General features: G+C 43.7%; 1 protein-coding gene across 1 annotated transcript in view; it reads right to left on the bottom strand.

Annotated features, from left to right (window-relative positions):
- The window catches only part of WASF3 (WASP family member 3), a 204,377-nt gene that overhangs the window by 96,660 nt on the left and 83,865 nt on the right, over nucleotides 1-23,852 (bottom strand). Inside the window, exon 3 of the mRNA XM_086935176.1 lies at nucleotides 2,046-2,188. Within this exon, the coding sequence (XP_086791302.1) occupies nucleotides 2,046-2,178 (133 nt within the window). The 5' untranslated portion in view covers nucleotides 2,179-2,188. The remainder of the gene's footprint in view (nucleotides 1-2,045; nucleotides 2,189-23,852) is intronic.

Here is a 23,852-nt window from a genome sequence, read left to right on the forward strand (position 1 = left end):
TCTTTGTCCTGCTTCGGGAAGTTGAGAAGCTTAAGGAAAGTCCTACATTTAATACTGGAAGAAAGCCAGGGGGTCGTAGTCCATGCGACTGTGACCCTTCAGCTGGACTATGCAAACAGTTTGTACCATGGACTACCTTCTTATCTGATCCACAGACTTCAAATGGTACAAAATGCAGCAGCGAGATTAACATGATGGGTTCGGTTCCATCATCACATCTCCCTGGATATCAGGCAACTCCACTGGCTCCCTGTAGCGAAATGTTTTGAGTTCAAGTCCTTGGCCTTTCGTGCCCTGCATGATAAAGGACATGGGGAACTCCGGCATAGGCTTTGCCTGTACCAACATGAAAGCACGCTGAGATCCAATTCCCAGCACCTGCTCTGTGTACCTCGCTATGCTAAGTCACGAATGGAAGGAAGATCCTTCACTGTGAGGACCACCAGGTTGTTGAACTCCTTAAACTCTCATATGTGATTGATTGAATTAGAACTTGAGCTCAGGAAGATCTTGAAGACCTGGCTCTTAAGTCAAGGATAGCCCCCTGTCAGTCCGGATCACCACATGGCTTTCGCTTCCCACCGGGACACCTCTGTTTAAGGAAGCTGTCACGCTTTATAAATGTTATTATTATTATTATTATTGTGAAACCTGAAATCCATCATGGGATTCTCTACTTTACAAGTTCGCCAACTGCTTGTTCATTGCCTTGTCATCTCATGCCTAGACTATTGTTTTGAACCAACTGCAAGTTGTTCAAAATGTGGCCACAAGGCTTATATTTTCCATCTCTAAATTCTGTGCATCCTCTCAGCTCCTTACAAAGCTCTACTGGCTTCCTGTTGAGAAGCGCACTAAGTGTAAAGCACAATGCATTTCACATAACATCTCTTATAAAAAAAGAAGTGTCAAGTCTAGCTGCTTTGATGCAGTCTTATGCTTCTACGAGAGCCTTAGGCTCGGCAGACTTGAATAAGGATTTTATACCCTGCCACAGAAGGGCATGAAAGGAAAGATGCTCTTTCTGAGTCCTAGCCCCAACCCTATAGAACATTATGTCACCGTTGCTAAGAAAGACTCAATACCACCTTAGCTTCCGGAAGCAACTAAAGACCTAATTGTTCTCCTTCTAATCCTATCCTGCCTTTCTGCTCTGCTGTTGTCCAACCTCTGTCTAGCGCAGTGAGGCCCCGTCCGGTGGCAGCCGTGCGCTCTAGAAATTTTTGTAACGCAACGTAACATAACTAGCAACTTCCCACAGTGCTATTATATAGACTAGGGTGTAGCGATGATTAGCACAGGCACTCCCCAGCTTCACAACCATTACAGTCTTCTTTTCACTGCTGTGGATGGAAAGGCTTGGTAACCATTTATATCTACACCCTGTAACTGAGATGTGCTGACAATGCAGAAGTCCGAAAGAAAGGAAGGGTAGTGGAGAGATGTACTCTGTTCTGGCTCCTTGACATATATCATCAAACAAGGACAACCCTTTATGCCTACAGGGAAGGAGGTCAACATATGAGATGTGTACAAATGCCCCGTGGGATTCACTCAAAATTAGAAAGCCTTCAAATTATTTAAGGAATCCAATAGTTAATAACATCAGCATAGAATAAATGTTAGAGAAAAACTGGAGTCCAGAACTACAGCTGGTTTTCTGTTGATTATATGCATTAGCAATATAAATGCATTCATATATGAGTGGATGGACCAAGTGCAGACGGCATGGTGCTCCAACGTGAAACAATGTTTAAAAGCACATGTACATTAAGACACTGCGTAAACCCCTAGTTAATCACAGTATTTCTTGATATCAATTGCGGGGAGCTATAAGTTCCATCACAGTCCCTGCTTTTAAGAATTCAAACACAACCAAGGGGGGATTTTGTGGATTGTTCCACCCCATGTGAATTTAAGGGTCTACTTGTACTTTTGACAGTCCAAAATACATACATACTTTTAAAAATGTGGATAATATGTGAATAAAGCACATTATTTTGATAGATCTGGTTAGTACTGCCAAGATACCATTTCATACTTACTTAAACTGCTAAGCTGGCGAATGATTGCCGCCAGAGTACTGTTGGTAACGCACTCTAATTCACTGGTGATTCCGTCAGGCACCGCCCCCCGGCAGAGGTGCCTTGGTTCTATGTTCCTCTTTACTAAAGGCATGGCTCAAAACCTGTAACACAAAAAACAAAGTGTTTGAATTTCTCCAGTGCTATGAAACTTACAATCAGAAGAATCTTCAACTGGTAAACAAAAGAACAATTTCTGCTGCGCTGGAAATTAATCTATATAATTATCACATCTAGCTGGTGTGGACAGTGGAGGTTTAACCGAACTCTATATGTGCAATCGTGTTTCGGTCCATTTCCTTTCATTAGTTTGGTTAAAGAGGACTGCAGTCGCTATTTTACTTTTCAGTCAGTATTTCAGTTTTTCATTCTCTGGCTCTCATCTAAACTTGACTTTTGGAAGCTTAATTTTACCCTGCTTTCTTTGGTCTTTTTAACCTTTGTTCTGTGTGAGTGGATCTTAACCAATTCTATTTTTGCAACTCTTTCAGTCTGCCAGGCTCTATTTAATAGCCACTTGTTGTAGATCTTTCTTTGCAAATCTTTTTAGGTTTATCCTGCTTAGCGCTTGCAAAATCTCTTATAAAAGATAATTTTAAAAATGTTTGATTCATTTTCTTGCTTCCTATTGGACAGTGTGTTATATCCTGCTTAGGTATTAATCATCTCCTATGTTCCTGGCTCCTAGCTGCTCAGCCAGCGTGAGTGTTCCGAGTGGAATGTTGGTGTGATGGGGATGAATGGACTGTTTAGGTGCCTGTCCGGTGAGGTGTGACAGTTGATCATGGGCTGAGCAACAGGCAGGCTGCTCCTGGTGGGGCTGCTTTACATGGATGCTAAGCTGCAACTTAGTATAGTAAAGAAACTACAAAGGTACTCCTCGGCTACGTCTGGTACATCACAACACAGTCCCTCCTCCCTCATGTAGGTTCTTAAGAGCTTAGACCAAGTACTTCTTCCTGTCTGCGTCTGCTCACCTGCAGAGGAACTTGTTTTTATTTTGTACTGTAGCACTCTGAGTGCATCGTTTTGCAGGCTATCTCTACCTGTAACTCCCACCCTGCCCATATTTGTTGTTGGTTGCCCCATCTTTTTCCCCACCTCCCTCCCGTCACTGCTTGCCCCCTCTGGCCTCCTGTTGCTGTCCAGAGATCCCCTCTCCTCCTCTGACCCTGCTTTCCCCCATGGTTGCTTGCCTCCCTTAGAGCTGCTTCCAATTGTCCTTCCTTGCTTCGCTTGCCATGAAGTTGATGTTTGGATTCTGCCCTAAATGGCGCGATCTTGCTTCACAGTTAATTAGTGTTACTGCAGACCCATGTATGTATAAAGGAAATCTGACAAGGTACTAACTACGAAGCTTGCTAAATTGGATGGCACACTCTTTTAAAGCACCTTCAGCTGTATGAGGGTGCAAACTGCTTTCACAGCCCGATTCTGATTCCACGCCTGCAGAAATGTCACTGCGACACTTTCCGGTGTTTTACAGTACACTGCCTAAATTTTGTTTTAATTGGCCATAAAAAAAAACAAAAGGTTCCAGGTAGGTCAATTCGCTACAGTGCACTGAAGGGACAGGATGTGGCGTAAACACAAGAACTTCTGACTTTGAAACCGTTCAACCAGGTTCGAATTTCAACATCGGCTCAACGGAATCTTGTGATTCTGGTCAAATCACTTAACCTCCCCGTCTATTAGGCTTGTCAATGTTTGTTTCCGTGTTCAAGTATATTATTAGGATCTGGAACTCAAAGAGGTCCACATAAATACAAACAATAATGTGCAAAAAGCAATTTAGAGACACATACAGTAAAATGCATACAAGTTGAAAAAGTGCAGAAGGAAGCCGTGTGGCTTAGTACCTTGCGCAGCTTTGAAAACCCGGAGAAACAGATAAAATGCAAAAATGCGAAGGGATGGGTTAGGCGTTACAGTGCAATTCTTGAACAATGCAGGAAACTATGCATACTTCATACAGTTCAACAGATAAAGAATGCAAAATGGGAGAGAAAATCTAAAACAAATGCAAAAGGAATTCATTCAACTTTGCAAAGCAATACTAATGCAATACTTGTAAATGTAAATGTGTTTGTATTTATATAGTATAGCGCGCTTCTACCGTGAGGTCTCGTAGCTCTGTATTCATACCGCTGTAGAACCCTTCCTGGCTTTCCTGTGAGATGTCCACTCCTGGGCACCCTCCCCAAGGTGAAGCCAGGCATCCCAGCGCTTTCGGGGCCGTTGTGGAGATTAAGCAAGCTATTGCCCAGAGTCACAGAGTGGGACCCATGATGAGACTAGGCACTGAGGCGAAATTTATCAGGTCTGGGGGGATTGAGTCCAGGAGCCGCCGAGGCGGGAATTGAACCCTGGTCCCGGGCCAGACCTCTGCATCAGGGTCTGCCGCTCTAACCACGGGAATTGAACCCTGGTCCCGGGCCAGACCTCTGCATCAGGGTCTGCCGCTCTAACCACGGGAATTGAACCCTGGTCCCGGGCCAGACCTCTGCATCAGGGTCTGCCGCTCTAACCACGGGAATTGAACTCTGGTCCCGGGCCATACCTCTGAGGTTCCGTGACGATTTGAACCCGTGTTTTCAACATTGTCGTAAATACATAATTTTGGTATCAGTGAACCGCAAATGATCCATTTAGCATATCCTGGTGTTTTCGCTATGCTACGAGCAAGAGCACTCCTGTTACGAGCACATTTCTGATCTACTCATGGCATCCATCTTAGATCACGGAAGCCATTTTGTGTTTCTTGCCCTCACGTAGACAATGGACACGCAGTGACCCCTTTCACCTAAAGGACACGTAAGCTTTAGCCGGAGATTCACCTTGCTAGTGACACGTGCACCTTAGAACAGAACACGCCATGGCTGCATGACTCGACAGAAGCTGCCTCCTCTGCCCGAGGCCAGTCCTGCTATACTGGTTCTCGTGTTCGTTGGCCTGATCATGATTAGGCGGCCGAAGCTGGTAGCCTTGCCCATTTACGACCCACAAACATCTCTTATCCTGCTTTTCTATCTTCTGCACCTGGCTCTGCTCCTTTCCTTCTGGGCCTTTATTAGGGGGAGGTAACGAAATTTACGATGAGGCGGTCCAGGTCTTGAATGAAAAGTTGACATGAGATTATGATGGAAAAGTGGGAACCCCTCGTTCGTAATGTTTTGACATCAGATATTGTCGACGATTCCTGTGCAACGCCAAATATTTATTGTTTAGGACACAAAGGTTTGGGAATGTACTAACATGTAAAGAATTTGCCTCAAGCCCAATTTTTAGTATATAAGGAGCAACCCTTCTTGTACAAATTGAACAGGCTCCTAGATTCTGCCCGTGTGTAGTTTCTGTAACTTCTGTGTCCCTGCAGTAATAAACCTTTGGTCGTTGACGCCATCATCGAGAAGCCCGTGTTTCTGTTTATTTGTGCACCGAGACAGGTAGAACTCCGGGGTCTTCGGGTGTTATCCCTGACACCTCTGGACGGAACCAAAAAGTCCAGAACTCCAATTGGCGCCCAATGTGGGGCGACGTCATTCGGTACCGGTCCAAAAGCCTGAAGAGTTCGAGAAGCTTCGTGTGAAGATTCCTGAGGGAGGCGCCCCACTTTATCGATCCCGGCATATCGCAAAAGTGGCCTGACGTTCTCTTCCACGAGGGTTCCCGTTCAGGACGGCTGCAGTGGTCCGTTGCCTTGACCGTCGCCCTGTCTTGGACCCGAGGTGCAGTCCTTAGTACGGCGAGACATGACGGGTTTCTCCTTGGTGACGTCTTCAGTGCCTCAGTTAAGTATTAAGTGGTTGCTAGTTGGTTACTTCGTAAGGGTTGTTCCTGTTTGGATAAAATCCTTTTAGTTCTTGGTTTGGTTTGGTTTCGTAAGATTATCACTGGTTGTTCTAGTTACGATAATCATTTGGTTTAGTTTTGGGTATCGATACATTTGTTCGCTTCGGTAGGCCTAAGTTCTTGGTTCGAGTGCACATTTCTGTTCGTGTTTTTGTTTGTTCTGTGTTCCGGGTTATAAAATGGTAAGTCGGAAAAATTGTATGTTGTCGTGTTTTGGTTGCAACAGTGATTCCCGGTTGGAAGACTCATGTCTGGTTCCTCCGATCGGAACTCCTCTTTATGATCTATATTGTAAGTTTGGTGTGGGTCCTATATCGTATAATGAGGTATGGGTCCGTTATACAGAGAAAGACGGTGTCCTTAGTTGGCCACTGCATGGTAGTTTTGAACCACAAGTTATTGACAATTTAGAAACGAAATTGTTCAAAAAGAAAGCCCGGCCGGCAATGTTTGATTCTCTTCGCTATTGGCGAAAAGAATCTAAACAGAGAGAAATTAAAAAGTTGAAGAAAGAACAGAAGGAGCAAGAGTTGACTTTAGAGCAGTCTGTCAAGCAGCTGCAAGTCAACGAATCCGAGAAAGCAATAGAGGTGGCCAACAGAGAGCGTAATCTAGCGATAGACAAGTGCTATCCTGCCTTGCCATCGAGTGCAACTAAGATAGTAGAGGACCCCGAAAATGATCCTCTGTTGTCTTACTTGTTACGGTCACCTCCACCGTATGCACAGGGTGCTACGGCTCCACCTTTACCGGTTGCTGGACAACCTGGTATTCCTGCTCCTGCTCCCCAGAATCAAGCTCCTGTACCTCCTGTGGTCAATGTTAATGTTCCTTCGGCACCCCCTCTTCCAGGGTTGCCGGCTTCTTTGCCTATACCTGTATCACTTACACCTGCTAGTTCACAAGCTACTTTGCCTGATACTCCTACTGTTTCTGTCCTATCCGTTCCAACTGCTACTGTGTTTTCTGCTTCTGCTAGTATTATGACTCCACTTTCTGTTCGTCGGAGAATCACTGATTCTGTCTCGAATATTCTATCTCCCTTCTATAAAACTCTGATTAAGACTCCTACTTCTGACTCTGTACAGAGACGCAGTCAGCTTCCCAGTACTGAAGAACGGGGAATATTAGATTCCACAGCTCTTAGATGGATTTCGAAGAGTAGGAGATATAGTACTAGAGATGTATTAGATACATTCATGCAATGGAATGAACCAACACAAAGATATGTGTTCGACGAAATGTGCTCCCTTTTACGTGAGGAATTAGAAGAAGATGACTCTGAATCGAATTTAGAAGAATTAATTAGTGTTCAGAAAGAGTTTGCTGCTGGTACGATAGTTGGTCAGAATATAAAAGAAGCGATGGAACTAATTTTAAGTTATAGGAATAATCCATCCCTTCGTTCACCGAGGGAGTTAGAGAAGAGTAGTACGAAGCAAAATCACCAATATCCAATGAGGGAGGTTCCTCCAATTTGGCGTGAAGCTGTGCAAGCTAATGCAAACCTTGGTATTGTAGCCGCTCCGGCGCAATTCCAGAGAGTGTGGATACACATTCCATGGAAGCGAGCTGAAGTGTTAGCAGTAAAGCAGGCCTTGCCAGATCCGCGTAAAAATCCAGCCGGATATTATAAGGAGTTAGCACAGACAGTTGAGGCTTGTGTGATGAATCTAGCGGACATTGACATGTTATTTGGGAATGTAGTTCCGCAACCAATTTGGGCTAAAACTCGTAAAGAGAATCATCCAGTTGCTCTAGGTGGTGATTGGGCAGCTATAATTACGGCAGATGGTCAGCAAACAGGTGGTTCCAAACCCGAACCCCTAATTGCTAATTTGCCAGGTAGGATAATTGACTTAATGAAGACTCTGATGCCAGCATTACGCGTTAACTGGGACAAGTTGTCCGCATGCAGGCAAAAGAAAGACGAAAGTGTTTCCGACTTTTTCACAAGGTTCGAAGAGACTTTCGTAGATCACAGTGGTCAGGATATGAGCACAGAAGGAGGACAGAGACTATTCGTTGATAAATTTGTACACAATTTGTTGCCAGAACTTAGTAATAAATTGAAAGATTCCGAAAGTGCGTGGGCTGTCTCTACGACTGCGCAAATTCTTGCAACTGCCCAGTACTATGAGAATAGGGATAAAGAGGAGAAGGAAAAGTCAGAGAAGAAAACGAAAGATTTAAAAACTAAAGTTCTTTTGCAGCAAGCATATCCGCCTCGCACAAATCAGACCAATACACAGCAAGGGTCATATCAAAGGACAGATTATGGTTCTCAGAGACCGCAATACCAATGGAATCAGTGTGCGTATTGTAAGAAAGAAGGTCATTATAAAAATGAGTGTCCAGTCTTAGCACAGAATAACGCTGCAGCAGCTCAGAGAGGTCGTGGTGGTTTTGTGCAAAATTCTAGGGGTCGAGGACGAGGTGCTATGCCTCCACAGACGAATGATCGCCCTTCTAATCATTTTGATCAGCGAAATGGACAGTCTGCCCAACAAAATAGATCTCAACAGTATCACGTTGAAGACTATTGTGAAGTTGATGAGGGATTTCAGCAAACGGAGTACTAGGACAGCCATAGACAAAGAGAGGGAGTAGTATCAGTTCCAGTGGATCAGAGTGGGCCTTATGTCGCAGTAGCACCATCAGGTGTAGTCGAACCGTTTCTGTTGGATACTGGTGCAGCAAAAAGTTCTATCATACATGAGAAACTCCCTGGCGCACCTTTGTCTGGCTTAACAAATGTTTCTGTAGGTTTTTCAGGTGCCCCTGTTTACAACCCTGTATCTGGTCCTTTGTCTATTTCTGTTGGACCCCGTCAATTGAAAGCACCTTTGATTTTGACGACAGGTTGTAATGAAAATCTGCTTGGTTTAGACTTGTTAAAACGACTATATGCGACATTGTACTGTTCTCCGGAAGGAGTACAACTTACATTGGGTAGAAGAATCACCTCTCGAATGTACTTGTCGATGGATGCGCTCCCACCAGAGCTGCGTTCTCTCCCTGATACTCTTTGGGCGACTGGTCCTAACGATGTAGGTATTTTAGAAATTCCACCATATGTAGTCACTTTGAAAGCAAATGTAAAATTTCCACGAATTCCTCAATACAAAATCTCTAGTGAAGGTGAACGTGCACTTTTATTGATTGTGCAAGATTTGATTTAAGAAAGGCGTGGTTGAAGAAACTAGAGGAAATGTCTGTAACAGTCCTGTATTGCCAATTTTGAAACGTACTGATCCTTCAAAGCCTCCAGTATATAGGTTTGTTATCGATCTCAGAGAGGTTAATAAAATTGTGATTCCACAATTTCCTGTGGTTCCAGACATCACTGCATTGTTAACGTTGATTCCTGCAACAGCCACATGGTTTTCAGTTATCGACTTGAAGAATGCCTTTTTCAGCATTCCGATAGCCGAGGAAAGCAGAGATATTTTCGGCTTCTCTCTAGGAGGTCGAAGCTTCAGATTTAAACGTGCTCCACAAGGCTATTGTGAGAGTCCATCCATTTACAGCCAGGCATTAAAAAGTCAGTTAGATTCCTTTGTACTTCCTCCTGGTTCTGCTTTAGTGCAGTATGTAGATGATCTTCTAGTGGCTGCCGATGACAAGGAAACTTGCAAAGCAGCTACAATTTCGTTATTGCATCATTTGTCTAATCTGAATCACAAGGTGTCACCTTCGAAAATGCAATAATGTTGCCAAGAAGTGACCTACCTAGGTCATCTCTTGTCAAAGGAGGGAAGGAAGTTGACCCCAGAGAGAATAAAAGCAATTACGCAGATGAATGTCCCTAGCACACAGAGAGAAGTACGTGCCTTTTTAGGTATTACCTCATACTGTAGGCAATGGATCCCAAATTTTTCTCTTTTAGCAAAACCGTTGGTAGCTTTGACTGGGAAAAATGTTCCGAGTCCGGTGCCATGGTCTGCCGAATGTCAGGAGAGTTTTTCTGAGTTACGAAATGCACTGTGTTCAGCTCCTGTTTTTGGGTACACCTGACTACAGTAAGCCATTCACGCTCTATGTTCACGAAAGAGAAGGTTGCGCGTTGAGTGTTCTGACACAGAGATTTGGTGATAAACAACACCCTTGTGCGTATTTTTCATCAACATTAGATCCGGTAGCTAGAGCGTTGCCTAGTTGTTTGAGAGCTACAGCGGCAGCTGCGGCTTCCATTCGACAATCTGCTGGTTTGGTGATGAACAACATGCTAGTGGTCATGGTTCCTCATGCTGTGGATACACTCATGAACCGAACTAAGACACAACACCTTACCAGTGCTAGATTATCTGGCTACGAGCTGACACTGCTAGCGAGTCATATTCAGATCAAAAGATGCAATGTATTGAATCCAGCAACATTGTTGCCGACTAATCAGGAGTCGAGTGATTCTGAACCCCATGATTGTTGTTTCAGAACCGAGGAAGAGACAAAAGGACGAATTGATTTAAAAGACACTCCGTTGTCAGATCCAGATGGCACGTTGTATGTTGATGGGTCATGCTTTAAATTGGAGAATGGCGATGTGACTGCCGCTTACGCAGTAACAACTCTGAGTACGATTGTGGAGACTGCAAGAGTGAGTCAGAATTCTGCCCAAGCTGCAGAATTAATTGCTCTAACAAGAGCGTGTGTTTTAGCTAAGGGAAAGAGAGTGAATGTGTTCACAGATAGTCAGTACGCGTTCGGCGTGGCCCATAGTTTTGGACGTTTGTGGAAAGAGAGAGGTTTCATTACGTCCCATGGGACTAAGATTCAACATGGTCAACTAGTTAACGACTTGTTGGAATCTCTAACCTCGCCGACTGAAGTTGCGATTGTGAAATGCAGTGCTCATAAAGCAATCACGGATGATGTTGGTCGTGGGAATGCTTTTGCTGATGAGACCGCTAAACAGACAGCTAGAAATATGATGAGTAGGATGTATGTTGCTACGTCTGCAAGATGGATTTCTGAGTCTGGAATGTGTGAGGACACAGTAGAAAGCGTGAAAGAAATTCAGAAGGAAGCGACTGAGGAGGAAAAGCTTGCATGGAAAGAGAGTACGGGTAAATTGGACTCGAGTGGGTGTTGGATTGATTTGTCGGAACAACAGCGTTGGATGTTGCCTGATGCGTATGTGCTTGCAGTGGTAACGATGGCGCATGGAGCAGCGCACATCAGTTCTAAAGGGATTTGTAAGATGTTGGCTCCAGTCTGGAAGAATGATGGGATTAGTAAGTGTGCAGAGAGAGTGGTGAAAAATTGTATGGTATGCCTGATGCATAATCCTGGCAAGGGAATTCCGACACCTGCTGGTCACTTCGCTCCTCCTTCTTGCCCCTTTGAAGTGATTCAGTTAGACTTCATTCACATGGATCGTTGCAACAATCTAAAATACGTCCTAGTGGTAGTTTGTGCTTTCTCCAGATGGATCGAAGCTTATCCACTGAAGGACAATACTGCCTTGTCCACTGCCAAAATTCTTCTCAAAGAATACTTCCCTAGGTATGGAATGCCATGGATTGTATGGTCAGATAACGGAAGTGAGTTTGTAGGGAAAGTTATGCAGAGTGTGTGTGCCGGTTTAGGGATCAAGCAGAAATTTCACAGTGCGAACCATCCCCAGTCTGCTGGTTTAGTTGAGGGGTACAATGGCACCCTCAAACTAAAACTTGCTAAAATACAGGCATCCACGGGTTTGTCCTTGCCAGATGCACTACCCTTGGCTTTGTTATCTACGAGAGCGACTGTACATTCTAGAGTAGGGCTTAGTCCTTATGAAATAGTTTTTGGTAGTCCCGCTAATGTTTGGGGAGTGCCAAGGCCAAAAGAATTCTGTTCTCTGGAATATCCAATGTTGATTGATTACCTTTACGACTTGACTGCTAAATTGAGTCTTATTCACCAACAGGTTTTCGATGCATTGCCAAAGCCACCGGAGAGTCCAGGTCATCAGCTGAAACCAGGGGACCACGTTGTTGTACGGAATTTTGCAAGAACGAAAAATCTTCAACCCAGATTCGTTGGCCCCTTCCAGGTGCTGCTAGCGACGAGAACTGCTATTCGTGTGGCCGGACGGAAGAACTGGATTCACACGACGCACGTCAAACGTGTGCTCCTGCCACTTCCTTACGATAACTGGGTGAAGAAGGGAATCGGTGCCTCTGAGTTTGAACAGATTCCCAGGTTTATCCCTTTCAGCGATGCCGAACTAATAACTGACACATCGAACTCTGGCTCTCCTCCTGAAATTACTCCTTTGAATTCTGAACATTTGTCCTCCGCATCAGAAGAAACTTTGCCATCTGCGAACTTAAACATTGCAACGTCTGCTGAAAATACACTGTTTCCAGATCAAACAGCTCCTGCAAAACTGAGATACAATTTACGATCTCGCAATATGAACAAATAAAGCAGGAAACTGCCTATTTTATGCATTTGAATACCGTACATTGCCTCCAGCCAGGAAGTTTGCTATTGTTTTGTTGTTTTAAAATTGCCTTGCCGTCTGGGTAGCCGTAGGGTCGTGGCTGTGTGCCTAGTTGAATCTGCGGGGGTCAGACACAAGGTCGATCTTTCTGTTAGTTCTGGGAACTCCCAGGGCTGATAGAGGCATTTTCATCTACGTACACATCATCAGTGGTCGCGAGCGGATTGTAGAAGATGGAGCTTCCTGAGCTGCAACGAGAAAGTGTAATTTATGTTCGCAGAAATAGACTGTACAGAATTCTTCACAGCAAATGCTTTCTAATGCAATGTACAGTTACGTTTTTAATTGTTTTGATAACGTTGGTGGGTGGAATCGTCTTTGGTGTGAATTTGATTTTTATGCCAGTAACTACAGTACCTCCCCTTGATCCTGCTACTTCTACTGTTTCTTCTATGCATTCTTTTCACTCGTTTCCTGAACACGAACAAGCTCGACGCTCAGAATTCATTAACAACACATTTGTACAGCTTCTGCACCAACACCAACTGGTAGTTAACACTACAGACTGCTGGGTGTGTGGCTTGATACCCCACACTATGGATAAAGGCATTCCCTATCTGGTTTTGCCTTTTAGCTATAGTGGATCATTTCAGGCCTTTCAGACCATTTTTGCCTATGCCCTTGAGACCTATCCTCCGCGTCCACCACGTTCCACTAAATACAACTCTGCAAACAAAGCTTTAGTTCAGGGAATTATTGACATGATTAAGGACGTCAATAATACTCCATCTTACCCTAGAGACGAATTAAGAGTATATTTGAGTTGGAATTCTACAGAGTATCGCCTTAGTTTGGGAGAAAGCAAGCGTAAAAGCTCCACTCCAGTCTGGGTCGTGCCTCACCGAGGTCAGGTCTGTTTGCAAGGAAATGGGAGAAATCCGAGAGCTCAGCTAGGGAGGAGTGAGTGCGTTGAGACTTACGTGTTTCCGTCTAACTCTTCCCCTGCCTTTCTTACTGCTAGGGGTACCTACTTCATTTGTCAAGACAGAGCGTATACATGGTTGCCTGCTGACTTTTCAGGTTCATGTTATATTGCTCGACTGTTGCCTCCAACGTACACTGCTTCCTCAGACTATCACAAGACCAGAGTAGCAAGAGGTGTTTTCAGCAAGGAAGATACCGCTGGTCAGGAAGCTGGAGACTTCTTCAAAGGTTTCCTTCAGTTCTGGGGGCCTATGGCCAATAGTAGAAATCTACGTCAGCTAACACGGGTAGTTGAATCTACTATTACCGAAACTGCTGGTGCCCTTAGCAACTTGACAGCTGAGCTTCAGGCGGATCGACTCATGACGTTGCAGAACCGTATGGTTCTAGACGTAATACTTGCAGATCGAGGTGGGGTATGCAGAATGATCCAATCGAGCTGCTGTGTTTTTATTCCCAATGACGCTCCAACTGTCTATGAGGCGATCTCTAAGCTACACAAGATTTCCGACTCTATACACGTAGACAAGGGAAACTGGTCCTTCATGGAGTGGTTTTGGACTCTGATATCAGCGTGGGGATGGAAGGTTCTGATGGTCATTGGTGTCATCTTAGTATTTCTATTCTCATGCTGCCTGATTATCCAGTGTGGTCCCGCTTTGTGTAGTCTCTGTGCTGCAACATGTTTCAGAAAACCACCTGCGTTTGGAGAAAAGGCGCGAGAAAGAATGATGATGCAGCAACATGTCACTGACCTGATGAGCATAGAGATAGACTCGGACATAGAGTAATTGCCTACGTAAGGGCAAAAGGAGGGTCTGAGGTTCCGTGACGATTTGAACCCGTGTTTTCAACATTGTCGTAAATACATAATTTTGGTATCAGTGAACCGCAAATGATCCATTTAGCATATCCTTGTGTTTTCGCTATGCTACGAGCAAGAGCACTCCTGTTACGAGCACATTTCTGATCTACTCATGGCATCCATCTTAGATCACGGAAGCCATTTTGTGTTTCTTGCCCTCACGTAGACAATGGACACGCAGTGACCCCTTTCACCTAAAGGACACGTAAGATTTAGCCGGAGATTCACCTTGCTAGTGACACGTGCACCTTAGAACAGAACACGCCATGGCTGCATGACTCGACAGAAGCTGCCTCCTCTGCCCGAGGCCAGTCCTGCTATACTGGTTCTCGTGTTCGTTGGCCTGATCATGATTAGGCGGCCGAAGCTGGTAGCCTTGCCCATTTACGACCCACAAACATCTCTTATCCTGCTTTTCTATCTTCTGCACCTGGCTCTGCTCCTTTGCTTCTGGGCCTTTATTAGGGGGAGGTAACGAAATTTACGATGAGGCGGTCCGGGTCTTGAATGAAAAGTTGACATGAGATTATGATGGAAAAGTGGGAACCCCTCGTTCGTAATGTTTTGACATCAGATATTGTCGACGATTCCTGTGCAACGCCAAATATTTATTGTTTAGGACACAAAGGTTTGGGAATGTACTAACATGTAAAGAATTTGCCTCAAGCCCAATTTTTAGTATATAAGGAGCAACCCTTCTTGTACAAATTGAACAGGCTCCTAGATTCTGCCCGTGTGTAGTTTCAGTGACTTCTGTGTCCCTGCAGTAATAAACCTTTGGTCTTTGACGCCACCATCGAGAAGCCCGTGTTTCTGTTTATTTGTGCACCGAGACAGGTAGAACTCCGGGGTCTTCGGGTGTTATCCCTGACACCTCTGGACGGAACCAAAAAGTCCAGAACTCCACCTCTACATCAGGGTCAGCCGCTCTAACCATTGAGCCACGCTTCTCCACTTGTATTATAGAATACATAATCTTATTCACACAGAAGTAAAACAAAATACAGTTAAGATAAATTAATGTTTTTCATGTGTTTGAAATTGTTTAAGTGTTTACAAAATTAAAAAATATTTGTACAATCTGTTTCAGATAGAGGGGTGAAGAGACATTGACGAGCTTCCTCTGCCGAAGTTACATTATATTTCATGAACAATATCTTATCAGTTGACTTCGCAATGAACGTGTCAAAGGACAAGAAAACCACATGGTTTAAATCTTGGACATAGTTCAAACAAAGGTCAAATAGTTTCTCGTCCCTAGGTAAACCTTCCCAGGATCCCATCACAACTCGTCGCGGAAGCAAATTCAACCTCAGTAATAAAATCATTCTGCGCAAACCACGAGGAAGGCTAAATGAAACATACAGTTGAGGTTCTTTACAATTACTGCTCTCCACTACATTTAGCACACTGAGCACAAAGTAAAATGTCCCTTAAGTGACTTACTTCATAAATAGATTTTTTAATCAGGTTTTGAAGAAGCTTGGGGAGAGGTGCCTTCTCATCCTGACCAATTTTGAACAAATTGAGAGCTTTCAAATAATTTGAAAAAATGGCACTTCTTCCCTTCAGGTAATCCAATATTTCATGTTTTAGTGCAGCATGGGCAGTGGTCGAAAAACCGTGACTCCACCTTAGAACTGCTTCCATGGCAAGCACATTTGTAGGGAGGAGCCCAAATTCTAGCCGAAGGGCGGATGAAGCAGCTGAATAATTTAAGTTACAAATTTGGTGCTAAATACTCCCTTCAACCTTCTCATAGAAGGACCAACACCACTCCTCCATTACTTCACAGGCATAACTCAGAGAAGGCGGGATTTTAATCTTGGAGACCGCAAGAACATGGGCTAAGTGCCTTTACCCACAGCACTTATATAGTCTGTGAATAGCTGACACTTGAGATAATGCCTTACTTCTACACCGGCTAATATGATCTTTATTTAAACAATTGCTGGAAAAACTTCTGCCAAGATATGGATACAACTTCACAACTTCCAATTTATTGGTCCCCTACAACCAATATAAATCCTCCCCATCTCTACAACCCGGAGACCTTGCTCTTAGGAATGTTTATCTTTAAAAAATGTTTAACCGCATAGCTGCCCAGTGCAGGGAGGCACCTCTGAAGTCCTATTGAGGTTAAATCCAATAAAACAAAGTCACAACCAACATTCAGCAGTCCTAGTTTAGGTGGATCCCTTTTAGTCTGGCCAACTCTACATGGTAGACAGTGAGTGTAAAGAGAGAAAAGTAGGGGTGCAAGTAGGCACACTGCTTCAAACCATTGTGTGACTCAATGTTGCTAGACAAGCCCTGGTTACCTTCCATCAAGACCAGAGTCCAAGTGGAAGAGTGCAATGATTAGCCTAAGGACATGAGCAGGAATCCCCAATGCAGACAATTTCCTCTACAGCATCCCACAGTCAATCCTATCGATGAGCTGTGGAGAAAATAGATAAAGGCAGACTATAGAGACATACCCTTACCCTACTTTTCAATTAGCGTTTGAAGGGTTGTAATATTATCTACGTTTCCACAGGTCTTGCGAAAGTCAGACTGCTCGACCATAACAATATTATTACCAAATGCCCATTCCTGATGGTGAAGAAGGATACTCTTGGCAAACAATTTCCTGATCGAATCCAATAGTGCAATATACCTAAAACTGGCAGGAGAGGTATTAGGGCCATTTTTATATAAAGTACAACAACCCTTCCCTTTCAAGAAGGCGGAATAACCCCAGTCACGTAACAGTAATGGAACACAGTACGCAGAAAAAGCACCCATGCAGACACTTCTTGTTTAATAAGAGATATTGGGAGTTCTTACAGACTCACCGCCTCAGAGGACCTTGCACCCTTAATAAAAACCCTCTATCTCCTCACAAGAAGGCCATATGTATCAAAAGATGCAGCCTCAATATTAAACTCCAACTGAAACCTACAGCTAGAATTGGAGGCTTTTTAACTGAAAAAAATATTGGGTACACTCTTTATCGTGTATCGGAATGGCCTTGGTCTTAATTCTAGAATTACAATATTCGGCTGTTAAAGACCAATATTTGCGCAGGTTACAAGAAGCAATTTCTCTCAACTTAAACCATTTCTGATCCTCCTCCTTTCTTCGTTCAAATGTCTTCAATCTAGTTCTCACTTGCATCAACCGGTTAATTTCCCTTTGCCCCTTACCAAGGAGTTTATATCATGGCTTACCTTTTTCACTGCCCAAGGGATGATAAAAGGGAACTTAACATAGTACTTCTATTTTTGCCCCCAAAGGTTCAAAAAAGAGACAACTTTTTTTTCAAATCAGGAGATAGGGTTATGGGATAAGGTAGTGGGGGGCCTAAGCTCGCTGTTTTAATATGAGAGGCCAAATTCAGTAGGCTATTACCTGACCAAAAAGTGCTCCCTTTTGTTCTATTATAGACTACGGAGTCAGGTCAGGTCAAGTAAGCTTTATTCGAATTCACACATGAATCATAAAAGCTACAAAAATATCAGCCATAACAAAAATGATTTAAAACCAGTATAAAAAGTTTAAACATGTAAAAAAGCTTAAAAACTAGAGTACATAGATACAATCATCAAATGTACATTCAATTCCATTTATATTTTCGATTGTGGGCTACAGCTACTTCCTGCAATTAAGAACGGCCAACAGAAATCGGGACATTAATCAGATCTACAATATAGGGGGCTCCTAATTCCGCATGACAGATGTAAGTTGCGCTACTTTTCAGAACGGCAAGGAGGTTCCTTAAGAATGCGTTTTCTTCCGTTTAGAGACAATCAATCTGCCCCTGCCACCATAGTTTGGACCAGTACATGGCAGTGGGTCTACATTTGGCTTTGTAAATGGTCAACATTTTCCCTCAGTGTTTAATTCCTTGAATGTTAGCAAACTGTAGCAAGGCCCTAGTAGTTTTAACGTAATGGAGCTACCTAAATTTTATTACACATTGCCACTTCCCAGTATGATTGAACAAAATCCCCAGGTAAGATTATTAAGTTGTATGCTGAATTTTTGCACCCTCAATAAAAATGTCACGACATCGAGTGGCCTTATGCCCGATTTTCATTGCAAAGGTTCTGCCAATGTTGATTTTTAAGCCGTGGTTCTGCATAAAAGTGACAAATTTGTCAACTAAGTGCTGGAGTGCAAGAGGAGTACAAGCCATTAAAACAGCATCATCGGCGTAAAAGGTGCCGGGACTACGGAGTCAATACTGGAGTTCCAAGAGTCGAGCGCCTTCAGCTCTAAATCAATAGCCACCGAAAGAATATTATGATCGCTCAAATCCATCTTCATTACCTCAAATTGAGAACAGTTACCAAACATTTGGTAAGATACCAAGACACCACCATATAGTAGATTAAGGATTGCCTTGAAGGGGAATGAATAGTAAAAGAAGCTAGGGTATCCTCTGGAAACCTGCCATTTGGAGCAACAAATTCATTTGAAGTAAAGCATTCCAGGAAATGTACACCCCGCCTGTCTGATTTAACATTTATGGGTAAAATGACCTCAGGGATACATCATCCAACTCAGAATTTCCAACGGTCACGCATGTACAATTCTAAATGTTGGCAGTAAAATTCCTCACAATAATAATCAACGGGCAATCTTCCGAGGTACTAAAGTTATGTACAACAAAGAGCATATAAATAAACTAAGGAACCATAAGATCTCCCAGGAGGGATATAAATATTTACCAACAGGAATGTTGAAAATGGTCCTCCTTTAACCTTAAACAGATGCAGAGTTTTGAGGGATGAACAAACACCTTGGAATTCCAATGTATGCAACTACGGAGTAAAATGGGTATACCTCCATTGGTGTGGCCTTTTATGGAGGGTTTTTCTGCGCAGGAAAATAAAAAGTAATTCTCATATTTTAAATCAGAACATAACCAAGTTTCCTGCAGGCAAATTATCAATGGACTAGAACCTTATAAAATGTAATTTAGAGTTAGACTGTCCCAGGCCCAACATATTCCAAGAAACAATTTTACCCAAAGGGCTACGTCTGCAGCACTATAAGTTTTGTATTCCTTTTTGTGGCATTCAATACACCTGCAACCAAACTCCAGGGTGCTACCTCTTCGCCCATCCCATAATCCCGGACCCACTGGTCCTCATATCACACAATGTTCATCACTCTGCTTCCGGGGTCTCTACCAATAGAGATTGCGATGTCCTTAATTTTGCTGCCGCCTTCTACTGCATGAATTCTGAGCAGAGTCTTGAGAGCCCCAGCTTGAGCTATCAAACTTAGAATTCGTGATCATCTCAAATGGAAAAAACATCAATGCCTTTTTCCAGAAATGATGCATGTTGCCCAAGATCAATATTAAAACAATCCTAGAGCTAAATGCAACCCTGGAACTCGGAAGGGGAGCAATGGGATCCAGATACACAGGGTCAATATCTCTACTTGTTATCAAACTCAGGCCTCAATTTCTAATGAGAGCTGCAAAATGAAACTTCTACTGAATGGGCCCTATTCATCATCAACCAGAGAGACAAAATTCAAGCTATTAGAGAAGTTGCCTAAATCTAGTCCTACAGCACAAATATATTTATGTTTTGGCCCAGCGGTTGAGCTGATGGAAGAAAAGAAGGAGCCTCCACATTAAGGGTTCTAACAGACATGGGAGCAGTGTGTGGGGACAGTTCTCCACAAAGGGAGACTAAGGAAGATCTTTCGGATACCCTCTCAGCTTCTTGGGGGACCCGCAACTTTCTTTTTCGGTGCTCAGCAATTTGACATTCACAGCCCGTACCCAATACCCTCTTTCACTAAACCCACTTTCAGGCCGCCCCAGTTATTATGGCCCATTACCCCCATATCTGGAATTAACCCCTTCTTCTGCCGAGGGCGGTTTAAGAATGTTGCTTCTATTGAGAGTAGGGTGCATGCTAATTATTTTCGGTGAATCGAGCTCTGGACCTGGATGGAAGGGAGCATTTTTTGGCACTTCTACTTTAAGTGGCTGAGTAATGGGGACAGACTCTTCTACAACATCAGAGAACCTTCGTAATTTTAAACTTGCATTTCATAATATGCTGAAATCTTTTCTTTTTCCCTTTAAGGCATATTACCCTAGAACATCCCAGTGGCGCCCCCTTAAGGGGAAAGCACCTTTTGTTGGAGGCCTGGGTGAAAGAATACTAGAGTAATCATCATAAGGAATGACAACTCCAGAGGGAGGGGGAGACCCTTTTTTTAAATATCAGAAAAATGGGGAGGGGATTCTCAGTTACAGTTACATTTGCACTTTGGGCTAAATGACATCGCACTTCAGACAAATGATTAAAATAGGAAGAACAGGGAATGTTGTCAACCTTTTTAGTGGCCTCGTGATTACCGTTGAATTGCCCATAGAATGTGACGCCAGGATAACCAGAGTCACCCACTTGAATTCCAATTTCTGTCTCACCATTTTTTGCCACAATGCTATAGTGTGGGAGGCCTGAGATTTCACTACAATGCCACTTTCTTCCATCCTTGGGCAAACAACAAAGTTGGTTAGGTGCTGCACTCCCATTAAGATTGGAGGCAACACATCCAGCACATGATCAGAATTAGCAACTGATCTATCCAACTAAGTCAGAATAGAAGTTAGAACCTTCTCAACACATAATAAAATATCGGAGTGGGCCCTTCCCTCTCCTACCCATTCCCCCTCCTCTTCCAAATTAAATGACCGCACAGGTCATAATTCAAAGAGTGCATTGAGCCCAATAGAGAAACCCTCGAAGATAGCGTACTACTAAACAAAGTCAGTAATGATGGAAGGCTATGTAGACAATACAACGGCGGGCCCAAGACCGAGGCCTAAGCAATAGGTGGTTTCAAGTTGGCCTCCCGAATCAGATTCTCCTCCATAAGAGCGGCAATGTCTGGCAGGGAATAATCTTCTGGTACACCAATGTCCCCACTGCACAAATCCACTCAGGGTCCACCACAAGTCGCTCGAGTGGTCACCTTTAAGTGCCATATTTTACGGCACAGAGACAGCATCTAGGCCAACAAAGGGAACCAGGGGACAGGATTTGTACCCAAACTTGACGCCAACGATGTTAGTCGTGGGAGCAGCCTCCACTTCTTCCACTGGACAGCATCATTTATTGGATAGGCTTAGGGGACCAGCCAGAGCTGAATTGTGGTTTATTCCACTAGCCTGCCATGAAGAGATACCCTGGGAGAAAGCCATATCCAAACTTGCATTGTCTTCTTTATATGTTCCTTTAGCCATTTCCAATTCCTTATTTCCTACCCTGTAATCACTCTTTGAGAACAAAGACAGAAAGGAAGGGGGAGACTTCAGGAGAGAAAGAAGAGACTGTGGTTTCTTATGCTGAATAGTTTTTTTCATATGTATTTAAAGGTTTGGGAGAGCTGAGGGAAGTAGCAGTTGAACCAGAGGCAGAAATTAAATGACCGGAGCGCAAACACCTCGATGGCATCTTATGAAAACATCATAAAAGAAAGTAGGCCACCCACAGAAGACCTACACCTGATTACGTTTTGGTTGATTGACTTCAACAAATCAAAAGTAATCGAACTTGATTGGAGAGCTTGATGAGCTTACAGTACTCGAAGTCCTGGTTCACTAACTGCTAGACGTACTAGATGCAAGGTTGAGGGGAGAAAACATCGAATTCACAGACCGCACCCTGACCTAGCAGGACTGTCTCAGGGAGGACGGGCTAAACCAGGTGTGGCCACTTTAACGGCCACCGTACCGCACCCCCTTCAGAAATCTGGGATCATACTTTCGATATCTCCCTACACAATGATTCAATATTTTCGGGGATCAGAGCTTGGAACACACTTGCCTACTTCTTTTGGTCCTCTCCACCCAGCACAAAATCCACAGGGCAAGGGGTCTTACCGTATTCCTCTGAAGCGCCGCAGCACTGCTGCTGAAATGCCTGCTCCAAGAGACGTCGTTAGCCCACACAATGTAGGCACCACTTCTCTGCTCTGGTGAAGTCTCTGGGTTGGTCTCTTGGGACGGTCGACTTGACCCCCTGGATGCCAGGCAGCTCTGCTGCACTGCAAGCGAGGAATCGGGCACGACAAGCAGAAAGGGGAGGGCGGGCAGGACCAGGCGGCATTAGAAAGGGCAGGTGGGGGGAGTGTTACCCTACCTCAAACCTCCAGTACCCAGCTGCACAGTGCACACAAAAGCTGTGTGGTGTGCTGGTATACAGGCAGGTCAGAGATGTCTCTGTTGCTTTACAGGCCCCCAGTACTTGGCCGCCGATACCTCAGGTGCTCCAAGTCGTCCTGCTCACTCCGCTCCTCTCCCCTGATCTACAACTACGCTTCTGACATCACACCCTGCATACTGCACTCTGGGATCTCGGGGCATGAAGTAGTTCAAACTAATATCCCTGCCTATCAAACACTATCATACCTAACTTGCCACGAGAAGCCACCCCTTAGGTTATAGTGCTGGGAAATGTTCCTCCTCTTAAGGCCGGTTCTACTGAAAGTTGTATCCAATTAAAGAACAAGATTAAACACTGGTTAGATTCTAATTCCACGCTGGTGTCCCATGCTGGAGGATGGATCAATATGGTCCAAAGAGTAAACTGGACTGGCAAAAATTGGCTTAAAGTTAAAAATACAAAAGCGTTATGATGCATTCAATGTTGACTGTCATAGCGTTTTTCTTTACTGCGTCATATCGGGTTTTTTTTCTCGACTTTAAGCCATGCTGCACAGCAGCTACACTGCTGTGTAGCATGCAAAAAAAAAATATGACAAAGCCTATAGATTTTCCACAAGCAAAACTTGCTGGCTTTGCCAATGCTTGCTTTTCTGAAGCACATGCCCGGGTAAGCCCTGAAAGTGAAACGGTCTGTGCTGTAATTGACTCCTGACTCCAAAGAACAGATCCGTCTGGGTCAGGAGTCAATGGCAGCATAGATAGTTTCGCTTGTAGAGCTCACACCAAAAGTTATCATGCTGTCTGCTGTCCTCTGCTGGCCTTCTTGTGAGTCTCTTTTATCCTTTCTCTTCCTTTGTCCCTTCTTTAAACGTACTCTCTCTGCATCACACTTAGATTTTGTACTTTCTTAGTCTCTTTTCCTCTTTGGGAGCGTCTTTCACTCTTTTGCTGTCCCCGTCTCTTATTCTTTATGTGGGTGCCTCTGACACTTTGCCTCCGTCACTTTCCATGTTTCACAGCTTTTAAAGCTATTATTTTCGTTGGTCTCCTATCTGTTCCTTTTGCAGATTTTTCTTAGTCTCTCTTTACACGTTCTATTCTTAAAAGTGTGTTTGATACTTTTTCTTCCCATGAATTGCTTACATTTTCAGCAAATTGAACTTAACCCTTCACTTTTTATGTCTTTTTCATACATTCATATGTGTCTGTTGGTTTTAGTTATTGATTTACTTGCAGAGGTAGGCGTGTTTAGAATAGAAATGATTCACTTAGCAACAACTTATGTAGAGTACATGTATACGTTTTTTTGGTAGACCATTCATAAAATGATGCAAGGTGATTGACTGAAGAGTAATAAGATGAAAGGCATTAAAAAGCTATTTACAAGTAAGTTTTTATTTCTGAGGGGATTTGGGTGTTTGGTACAGGTGTACAGAATAACTTCTGAGGACA

The sequence above is a fragment of the Lissotriton vulgaris genome, chromosome 8 (genome assembly GCF_964263255.1).
Source record: "Lissotriton vulgaris chromosome 8, aLisVul1.2, whole genome shotgun sequence".
Taxonomy (NCBI): Eukaryota; Metazoa; Chordata; class Amphibia; order Caudata; family Salamandridae; genus Lissotriton; species Lissotriton vulgaris.